General features: G+C 45.6%; 1 protein-coding gene across 1 annotated transcript in view; it reads right to left on the reverse strand.

Annotated features, from left to right (window-relative positions):
• Positions 1–5,686: 5,686 nt before the first annotated feature.
• Positions 5,687–11,973, reverse strand: part of LOC114782617 (plexin-A1-like) — a 42,896-nt gene continuing 36,609 nt past the window's right edge. Inside the window, exon 11 of the mRNA XM_028968495.1 lies at positions 5,687–5,803. Within this exon, the coding sequence (XP_028824328.1) occupies positions 5,687–5,803 (117 nt within the window). The remainder of the gene's footprint in view (positions 5,804–11,973) is intronic.

The raw sequence follows: 11,973 nt of genomic DNA on the forward strand, positions 1-11,973 counted from the left end.
AATGATGCTGCCACTTGTTCTTAATTAAAAGTGAAGTATTAATGAATGTTCGGACTCTAGAATGGAAGTGCTGAGGAAGATGTTGGGCTGGGCCACATCTAAACGCTCTACGGGGTTCTGCATGTGGAGAACGTGTGTTGATGAAGTGTGGTTCTTCTCATTGTCACAGTTCGCAGATTGTCCACCCCCCCGTCCTCACACCCGCTCGATACTCTCCTCCACGCACCCAGGAACGGAGGAAAATCGAAGCACAGCGTGGAGCGGGCGGGATGAAGAGATGCCGCATGGTGGGCGGGGCCATCAGCAGGTTTTGGGTTGTTTTCTCCTGAACCCTCCGCCCGTTGCCAGTATCTTGTTGTGAGGAACCCTGTAATTGTGTAAAGAGCGAGGAGCGGAGCGGGCGAGCGACCCCCTGTGAAGTCGCCATTCTCACCCCCATCAGCAACCCTCGCTGGTGCAGAATAATTAATGTGCTGCTCTCCAGCACCCAGTCATTTAGGGCCTTTTGAAATCTTCTTAATGATGAAGATGTACCCCAGATTCACCGCTGTTTACTACGTCGCATGAATTATTCCTACTGTTCATGACAACAGAGCAGACATCATCTCGAGCAGAAGAACTTTACTGACAAATTCCATTCAATACACTTCAAGTTCAACACATCCAACCTTAAATATTCTTGTGTAAGAGGAGCCACCGTCTAGATAAAAAGCTGACAACTGATCCATGCTCATCCTCGCTGGCATGTGGATGTCCATCCTTGATCTTCTCCAGCCTCCACTGGTTGTGCTAAACAGTCAGTGCATAATTCAGCAATTCTGTTCCTTCAGAAGAAAAGCTGCTTTGAAATCCTAAACTTTGAACTGGTGCATTAAGAAGAGAAAAGAAAAGCACTGCTGCCCCGGGGTGGAGGACAGCTGAATGTTTATGCCCACAAAGTTCCAGAGAGCAGGTCGTTTCCTGCACAGCAGCACCCATGGAGATGAAACCCGGAGTCTCATCAGGGTTCAGCTGGGATGCTGTCCAGATGATCCAGAGATGAATATCGCTACTCTGATGGACAGGATGAATAAAAGGCTGGAGATCAAAGCTGTCTGGTTGTGAACGGTGGAGGCCTCGAGACGTTGGACTTCTGATGAGTCCAGAATTCAGCTCAATTCATAGAAAAGTTTCTTTTTCTGACAGATTAAAATGCTGTGATTAAACACATGAAATTCGGCTTTTGTTCCTCTCAAATGCCAATTAGCGTGATTGTATAAAGAGCAGGGTAATAAGCGGCATTTATAAAGTAGGTTTCAGAGACGATCCCACGTGGCGCCGCAGGATGATTAAAGTTACCTGCAATCGGCGATTACCTCTGAAGCGCCCTGGGTTCAGTCCGCAAAACCTTTTCCTCAGCGCTGCGTTAATTAAAAATGCGGTCAAATGAGATTCTGGCACCACAAGAAATGATAATGGGCCACCAGAGTGACGGTGCTGTTGTCCCTGCTCATTAACGTTCTCCGGGTTCCTCCAATCTCATCATCTTGCTCATGTGAACAGCACAATGCAGAAAGCATCTGAACTAATTGTGGTCCAAAGTGGACCTGACCGCAGACAAGACATTTTTCACTGCAGTCCCACAATCAATGGGATATCTGCACCACACATCAATGTTCTCACATCTATTGTTTGTCCAAATGGCACTTAGCTATAATAGAATCTCACTGCAGCTAATTGTTCCACAATCCAATCAGACAACAAGTCGAATGGATGTTAAATGTCACCCGGGAAAAAGCAGCACAGCCTGAAGACATCTGTGCTTCCAATGAAACGGTTTCTCACAAGTTAATACTGTAAAACACTGTCCAGGCCCCTTATGGGGAAATGTTCTGGTCAGTGATGTTCTCCTCTCCTGAAAGCATGATGATGAACCCGGCTGCTCAGCTGCGGCGGTTCCAGCGAGGACCACAGAGTTCAGGACTAGCAGAGGGAAGGTTGGTCACCTGGACAAGGGTGGTAGGAGCCTAGCAGGTAACACACTCGACTATGAACCAAAAGACCACAAATCCCGCTGTGTGAGGAGGGATCACTTTACACACCAATCACCACTTCTGTCTGGTCCCATCAGACACACATCATCCTAACCCACCATACAACATCAGTTCCAGCAGCGCGACATACGTCATTCGTCAGGCCTCCGCGTGTCACAGGCCCTAAACTGACAAGAGTATCTGGAGGAAGGAGGACGCCAACAACCGACTCAAAACCAGAGGATTTTAATAAATAAACGCCCTCACACACACACACACACACACAAGAAACACGGGGAAATACGACAGAAGGAGGACGTTTACACCAGTAATCCCAGATCAGCTAACCAGGAGCTCCAGACTGACAACAGGAAACAGGGACGAGACACAACAACTCTTCTTATCTTTGTTTTTGGGTGTGTTGTGTTTGCTTTTTGTGTTTGTTTTGTGCTTGTTTGTTTTTTTGTGTTTGTTTTTTTGTGTTTTGTGCTTGTTTGTTTTGGAGTTTGTTGTGTTTGTTTCGTGCTTGTTTGTGTTTTGTGTTTGTTTTTTGTGTTTTGTGCTTGTTTGTTTTTGAGTTTGTTGTGTTTTTTGTGTTTTGTGTTTGTTTCATGCTTGTTTGTGTTTGTTGTGTTTTTTGTGTGTTTGTTATTTAAGTCGGTCTTATTTCCTGTCTTTACTATATGCCTCATACTGAGTCGTATGCACCTTATATTTCGTTATTCCTTGAGAAGTGACAATGACAATAAAAATGTATCTTATCTAACATCAACACCTTCTACAGCCACAGCCGAACGCGACACCATGGACCTTCACAGTCCTGTCACATGAAAACGACACCCTGAATCCCATTAGCGCACAATGAATGGAGGCGTGGGTGGAGGATGCAGCAGCCATCAAAGTCCATCCAGCCTCAGATCTGGCTTCTGACTCCACCATGAGAAGAGCAAAGGGAGACCAACAAATGCCTCGAATCTCAACGCCTGCTGCAGATGCCGGTAATAAACCACGTTCAGAAGGAGCAGACAAACGCTGATGAGTCGGCCAATCAGAAAGCAGCAGGGAGGCAGAGACAAGCAGCAGAAATGAAGACGTGCCAGGGCCAATCACATACCAACAGGAGTCAGAACGCGGTGACAACTGCTCCTCCAGACCCACAGTTCTCAGTGGTTCTCGCTCAGTGTTTGTTTTTCAAAATGGAAAAATGAGTTTCATTTCAGCACCGAGCCATGAAGCTGAGCCTGGACTTCTCTCCACCTTCGAGATGTTTTCTCCTCAGTTCTCCAGGTCATCAACACAGATTCCTCCGTCAAGGTTTACTGAATAATGCAAATGGGTTTTAAAAAATCAGGTGTGTGTTTTCTTTCTCAGAAAGAGAAAGGACGCTGAGATGGGCCCCGCCCGCCCTTTTCTACTCTCCTGAAGGTCTCCAGCAGGAGTCCTGGTCAGCAGATAACCAAGCTGAGAACCTCCACAAGCCCTGTGTGAAGTCTGATTGAAACGTTTCCTGCCGATGAGTTGAGAGGAGATGAGGAGGTGTCTGATGTGTACAAATCTGTTTTTTTCTGCCCAGGTTAAGTATCTCCCTAAAGAGGTGAGAATTGAAACCAGGAAGAATGAAGAAATCAATAGTTCTTTAAAGCGGCGCGTGAAGCGAGACCAGAGCTGATGGCTTTTAATTCTCATTAAAAAAGTGGAGATCTTCAGCTACTTACACAGAAAATCCATAGTTTTTATATAGTCCTGCATATCAAAGCACTTTATATTAAGAAAAATAAATTACTCCAGATGAAACACATGTGAATGTGATTTTGACAGGAGTATCGACACACTTCAAAGTCTCACTGAAGGCATCAAAACTATGAATGAACACATGTGGAGTTCTGTACTTAACAAAAAGTGGAGACCTGACCTCCACAGTCACCGGACCTGAACCCAATTCAGATGGACCTACAAGTGCTAAACACCTCTGGGAACTCCTTCAAGACTGTTGGAGAAGCATTTCAGGTGACGACCTCTTGAAGCTCATCGAGAGAATGCCAAGAGTGTGCAAAGCAGTAACCAGAGCAAAGAAACTAGAATATAAAACATGTTTTCACTTATTTCACCTTTTTTTGTTAAGTACAGAACTCCACATGTGTTCATTCATAGTTTTGATGCCTTCAGTGAGAATCTACCAACGTAAATGCTCATGAAGATAAAGAAAACACGTGGAATGAGAAGGTGTCCAGACTTCTGGCCGGTACTGTATATCGGTATATCGATTTTTCTATATTTCATTTCATTTTTTAAATGAGTGTGAACATCAGGAATGAAAGTGGAATCAGGTCTTTCATTGTCTATAGAATTCTGCACCTTTTTCTATTTGCACTTCTGATTAGATGTAAAATCTTCTAACAGCTTTTCATCTCCTGAATCAATAAGTCTGGGCTCTTCTCAGATTTTCCTGCTGTTTCTGTATCTTGTGTTTCTACGCAGAGCCCTGGCTGGTGGGGTCATGGAGCTCCATCCTGCTGACAGACTTCCTGGACCCCGAGGGCATGTGGGAAGTGACGGCTCATCCATCTCCGTCTCCTGAGATCAGGGTTCTCCTGTTCTCTCCGTGTTCCTTAATGACGGAAAGCGGGGGACCCCTCGCCTCCAGCGTCATAACAGCTCAGAAACTCCCATGAGGCTTCAGTCAAGGTGACCGCAGGAGGAACCAGTGATTTTGAACTTCCTGCCTCTGGACGGAGAGCCATTTTCTGTGTTAAAGTCGGAGTTAAATCTGAGTGGTGAGGCTGGTCAACACGCCGCTGAGGGCTCATTAAAACTGGAATTCTGTCTGCCGCGACATGTAAATCAGCCTAATTAGTCTCTGGATCTCCGGAGCGTCTGGAAATGCTCGCACGGTGACAGCGGCGCTCCTCACACATGGATTCGCTGGATCTTCATCTGTTTATTTAATCATTTGCGTTTTCGTTACATGAGCAGCAGGGCAGTAGAAGGGGATTTTCTGCAGAGACCATTAATATTCCATTCAGGGCTTCCCAAGGATTACTGGCCTTCTGAAAACCAGTTCAGATCAGCTAACTGGACTGAGACGAACATGGATGACCCACCTGGCATGAAACAGAGTGTTTTTTTTCGTGTGTGGAACTGGTTTGGAATCTGTGAAAAGGAAAATCGAATGATGCAGTGGGACCTGGGACAACGATGTTAAATCCTACTGTCTCAAGCTGCACTAAAGTTCTCCTCATTTATCTCAGCCCCTTGTCAGGAGTAATGAATCAACATGAAGAAGCTAGAAGACCGACTCCAGCTAGAAGAGTCCAGTAGGAACACCATCAGCCCTGTGACGGGTCTCCTGGGGGGACACCATCAGCCCTGAGACGGGTCTTCATGGAGGAACACCATCAGCCCTGTGACGGGTCTCCTGGGGGGACACCATCAGCCCTGCGACGGGTCTTCATGGAGGAACACCATCAGCCCTGTGACAGGTCTCCGTGGAGGAACACCAACAGCCCTGTGATGGGTCTCCATGGAGGAACACCATCAGCCCTGTGACAGGTCTCCGTGGAGGAACACCAACAGCCCTGTGATGGGTCTCCGTGGAGGAACACCATCAGCCCTGTGACGGGTCTCCGTGGAGGAACACCATCAGCCCTGTGACGAGTCTCCGTGGAGGAACACCATCAGCCCTGTGACGAGTCTCCGTGGAGGAACACCATCAGCCCTGTGACGGGTCTCCGTGGGCCACCGCCTGTCCCATGCGGGAATTCCCTCAGTAGATCTTGCTGCACCCAGGTGACCTGAGGAATGACAGCAGCAGTCCAGTCCCCACATAAACACAGACTCTACAGAGTGAAGAGCATGAAGAGAAGGCTGAGGAGGTGATGATGAAAAGCAGCGGCGAGGCTTCATCACTCGCCCTTCATGTTTATCAGCCCAGCCGCGCCTCTCTGATCCCATTTGCCACGCCTCACAGCAGGAGCTCAGGGGGAGAACGTTGCACCCAAAGGCCTCGATTGCACCAGCAACTAACAGGCTTTGTTGAGACAATGGTTGCCGTGGGCTGCAGAGGAGAGCGGCGCATTTCACTGCAGCAATAAACACTGCAGCCCCCAAAGGGCACACACACACACACACACACACACACCTCAACACAGCCATAAACAGAAAGCCGGCTCCTTAATGCCACCATCCTCTCTGCAGCGTGGGATTAGCCCGATCGGAGAGATGAAGAACGCTGCCAGTCAGGTTCAAGGCGGCTTAATTGGCGGCTGACGGGAGTTTAAATGAGATTGTCAAGTGCAGTCGATTAAGCTCATTAGCTGTTTAAAGGGCTCGTCCTGTAATCAGATCCTCTCGGAACGGGAATCAATTAGCGTCATCTGCACCGCTGCTTCCTGTCGTCTGAAGAACTCCAGGTTAGGAGCAGAACGTGGTTCAGGTTCGAATCCTGAAACAGACTGGAAAGGTATTTTGGTTCATCACAGGACAACACCAACGTGCAAGTTTCACGACGCACTTCCTGCACCCAGTTTAAAGCCAGTGTAAGATGGGAACTTGCAGGTCCATGACGTGCTTTGAGGTTCATCACCTCTGTTCTCCATATCGTTGTCAAATGGCCTTCCCCCGAGCAAGACGTGTGAAAGGCCAGCCATTTGTTTGGGGTCCCCTGCTTTGTCTTTGTTGAGCTACGATACCCCCCAAACAGGAGATACCAAGGGCGTGACAGGATGGAAACAACTCCTTCTGATTGGTCAAATGAATTAAAATAATTTTCTCTTCTGCTCTTCCCGTCAACCTGTTTTTCTCCCGGATCAGGCGACTTCTCTGAAGCTTGGCTCATGTCTGTCCTCTCTCTTCCTCTGTCCTTTTCTCCTTTTCTTTTCTTTTGGGTTTTTCTGTAACATTGGTACCTTTTGTACATACAATACTTACATGTAACTACAATAGTAATTTACTGGTGTTAATACATTAGAAACTCTTCATTCTTTTAAGCTCATGCCTCTTTCTGCCACGTAGAATCAGGTTGAAGGGGTTTTAATCCTGTGCTTTGGGTAGAGAGTTTTTCTTCTTTTTACACCAGGATGAATGGGGTCAGAAGCATCTGAGAAGTCTGACTGGCAACAGAACACGTCCTCACGTCAGCTCTTAATTCCCAACATTTCAGAGCCACCAGGATCTGACATTTTCTGTTGTCACATCAATATTGTGGCGTTCGGTGCAGATGTGATCCAATTAAAAAGGAGCATCTCAGCCTGACAGCTGTGATCAGGCAGACCACCATCGTGATGAGATTACCTCCATGGCAGGAGAACCTCATCAACAGTCAGATACCTGAGAATAAACCCCCGTCAGATGAACAGAAGATCCATTTACACACCAATTTACACAAATCTTCACTTATCGCACCAGTTCTTTTTTTTATTTGCCGTAAGATGACAATGATGATGGCTGATAATGTTCCGGGAAGCCCAGTGATCCAACATCTCATGAGTCAACTTTGTCAACCTGATCTGTGGATGCAGAATGAAACTTTCAGACAATTTCACCTGGATGACTGAGAATCTTCACGGACTCATAAGTCAACCTTCATCAACTGGACAGTTCCACAGAGGCAGCGTTCCGCTCTTCATGCAGAACCCTGGACCTGCTGAAGACTCTCGTTCATGCTCTCCATCCTGCATTTACCTGAACCTGGAAGAAGACATTTTATGCACTGTACAGAAGCAAGATGGAGATGGAGTTCATTCACTGAGTCTTTTTAACGAATCAGTAATAAATACCTTGATGAAATTAACTTTTTTTAATGAAATGAATGTGAGGTTTTATACTGTATTTTTAGTGTAAAATGCCAGTATGAACTGAGAAGAATCATACATTCTTCTCAATTAAAAGCTGAATTAAAGGTTTAGGGGCAGTGGTGGCCAAGCGAGGTAGGAAGTGACCCTGTAATCAGAAGGTTACGGGTTCAAATCCCGATCCCTCAAGGTGCCACTGAGGTCCCTTTGATGAAGGTCCTGTCCCCACACACTGCTCCCTGGCGCCTGTCTTGGTGCCCACTGCTCACCAAGGGTGATGGTTAAATACAGAGGACACGTTTCACTGTGTCACCATGTGCTGTGCTGCAGTGTTTCACAATGACAATCACTTCACTTTTTTTTTTTTAAAAGCATATCGTCTCTGAAATGAATTGTAGTCCCTGCATCTGGATACGTATCAGATCTTCTAATGAAGACAGGTCCCACTCTACAGTTCTCCTAATAGCCTTCAGCACCTACAGAACTTTTTCAGAAAGAACAAGATGAACATTTCAGTTCTGAAGGCTCTGATCCATCCTGCCAATATCGCTTATGAATTCAGAAAATTTGGTCAATTTTCTCACTGATCATTCCTGCCGCCCTTTCATCTCCTGTCCGTCCATCTCCACCCCCTCAGCAGCGTCCTGCAGCTTCATCTTGGTCCATCAGTTCAAAGCCCTGAAGTTGAAACACAAACACACTGGCAGAGGAGCTCAGGCACCGACCGCCCATCACACCTGGACACCAGCAGAACGTCAGGCTGACAGATCCATCCTGGCAGGCAAGTCTCAGGTGGGAGACACACACACACACCTACACATGTAAATAGAATACACACACCTACACACATAGATAGAGTACACACACACACACCTACACATGTAAATAGAATACACACACCTACACACATAGATAGAGTACACACACACACCTACACATGTAAATAGAATACACACACCTACACACATAGAGTACACACACACACACACACACACACACTACACATGTAAATAGAATACACACACCTACACACATAGATAGAGTAGTAGGGTGGTAGTAGCCTAGTGGGTAACACACTCGCCTATGAACCAGAAGACCCGGGTTCGAATCCCACTAACCACCACTGTGTCCCTGAGCAAGACACTTAACCCTAAATTGCTCCAGGGAGACTGTCCCTGTAAATACTGATTGTAAGTCGCTCTGGATAAGGACGTCTGATAAATGCTGTAAATGTAAATAGAGTACACACACACACACACACATAGAGTACACACACACACACACCTACACATGTAAATAGAATACACACACCTACACACATAGAGTACACACACACACACACCTACACACATAGATAGAGTACACACACACACACACCTACACATGTAAATAGAATACACACACCTACACACATAGATAGAGTACACACACACCTACACATGTAAATAGAATACACACACCTACACACATAGATAGAGTACACACACACACACACACTACACATGTAAATAGAATACACACACCTACACACATAGATAGAGTACACACACACACACACCTACACATGTAAATAGAATACACACACCTACACACATAGATAGAGTACACACACACCTACACATGTAAATAGAATACACACACCTACACACATAGATAGAGTACACACACACACACACACTACACATGTAAATAGAATACACACACCTACACACATAGATAGAGTACACACACACACACACCTACACATGTAAATAGAATACACACACCTACACACATAGATAGAGTACACACACACACACACACACCTACACACATAGATAGAGTACACACACACACACACCTACACATGTAAATAGAATACACACACCTACACACATAGATAGAGTACACACACACCTACACATGTAAATAGAATACACACACCTACACACATAGATAGAGTACACACACACACACACACTACACATGTAAATAGAATACACACACCTACACACATAGATAGAGTACACACACACACACACACACCTACACACATAGATAGAGTACACACACACGCATAAATAGAATAAAAACACACACACACCTACACACATAGATACAGTACACACACCTACACACATAGACTAAACACACCTACACACATAGATAGAATACACACACACACCTACACACATAAATAGAATACACACACACACCTACACAAATAGGTACGGTACACACACACTAGACCGCTGGACTCACACGTGATGCAGGAAGTGTATGGACTGCAGAGCTCCTCACTAATAGTACTGAAAATAAAAAGTGCGTGTGTGTGAGTGTGTGTGTGTGAGTGTGTGTGTGTGTGTGTGTGTGTGTGTGTGTGTGTGCGTGTGTGTGTGCGCGCCCTTTCTTCTGACAGAAGATCAAATGGACATGTTTTATTCTGTCTGTTCACATCCATCTGTCTCTCCCTCACTACCCACCCCAACTCTCTACATACAGTAGTTGCTGTGGGCAATGTGACTTTGTCTCATTTCATGTCTAAAAATGACCAGTGTCACCCGCTGCCACCCGCTGCCACCAGCCGCCCGGCAACGTGAGGGAATGAACACCACCCAGAATCCACAGCTGATAAACATCAGGGTCACCGGGGTCACCAGGGTGAGGGCTGTACACACCCAAAGCCATTACCAGATCCGGGGACACATCACACATAGCAGTAATCACCATGGAAACAGAAGCACAGCAGCCATGACACCACCACACATTCATCTCTATATTGCCACCAAAAACCTCACCGGCATCTGCTCCACCCTCAGCAGGAAGGTTTCTTTCAGGCTGCAGACATCAGATAGTAATATGGTGCAGAGAACCAGGAGTGATTGGAACATCACCAGACCTGCAGAAGTTGTTGTCCTGTAGAACATCTACATGGGCACTTCCAAGCGGAGAAGCTGAAATATATACGTTCAAACCTCCACCATGATAAACATGAGCATCTGAAATGGGTTCCTCCAACCTCCCTCAGCTCAACAGAAGATTACTGATGGTGGATGGATGATCATAAAACCGAGAACTTTCTACGTTCTGTGTGGGTACCTGTTGAGGGTTTCTCCATCAGCTCTGCAGCAGCTCTCCACACATCACAGGTGCTGAATAAATGAATTTATAAGCAGCGTGTGGAGGGAAACACATTTATGAGATGAAACATTTATATTTGCATTCACAACAAAGTGGATATTGCAGTTCTCCTGACTCTAAATATTGTATTAAGGTCAGTGTGACACACACACACACACACACACACACACACACACTGGAGACGGTGCGACTGTGCCTGATGCATTCTGGGTATTGATTGTGTTCCTGTGAGGAGGTCAGGAGCTTGTTGTCCTTGGGTGGGACACTTCAGACCTTCACAGATCGCTGTTGGCAGCTCCTCCACCTCCACACCTTCAGCAGCAGTAGAAACCTGACATATTGAATAAAGAATCGGAGGATCCAGGCTGTCAGGTTAACAACCGCTTCTGAATTCAGAGAGAAAGTGAAAAGAAAGAAAACATGCAAACAAAAAGAATTAAGCGGAACTTTTCACTCTCCTACTGATCTTCTCATGTAAATGGAATTGGTGTTAGAATTCATCTATTAGAATTAGAATTAATCTATTCTGAAATGAATAGAAATGAACTGCAGGAGACTCGCAAATCAGAAGGCAACTCAGCTGTTGAACCATCAGTGAACAAGCTGGTGTTCTTCACTTCATTTCATTTACTAGTCATGTCTTCTGATGTCACTGCTGTCATTTACATTTATAATATTTACCAGACGCCCTTATCCAGAGCGCCTTACAACCAGTAGTGGCGGGACAGTCCCCCAGGAGACTGGTAGAAACTGGGACTTTCAGAGGCCTCCATTCCATCCAATTCAATTCAGAACTTTATTTGTCCCCGAGGGGGACATTTAAAAGGCGCAGTGGAGCAGCACACATATAACATTAGACACATCAGATGACACAAAACAACAATTTTCTGCATGTGGCACTATGAACAATGATAAATAAGCGTACAGAACAGAAGCAGTAAGGTGTGTTACCCACCAGATGACAGATGATTTTTAATTTAGATAATTAGGAATTAAAAAGGCACGTAGATGTACAAGATTTTTTACAAGAATCATTTCTCTCAATTCCAAGT

Source organism: Denticeps clupeoides, unplaced genomic scaffold (assembly GCF_900700375.1).
Source record: "Denticeps clupeoides unplaced genomic scaffold, fDenClu1.1, whole genome shotgun sequence".
NCBI classification, from domain to species: Eukaryota; Metazoa; Chordata; class Actinopteri; order Clupeiformes; family Denticipitidae; genus Denticeps; species Denticeps clupeoides.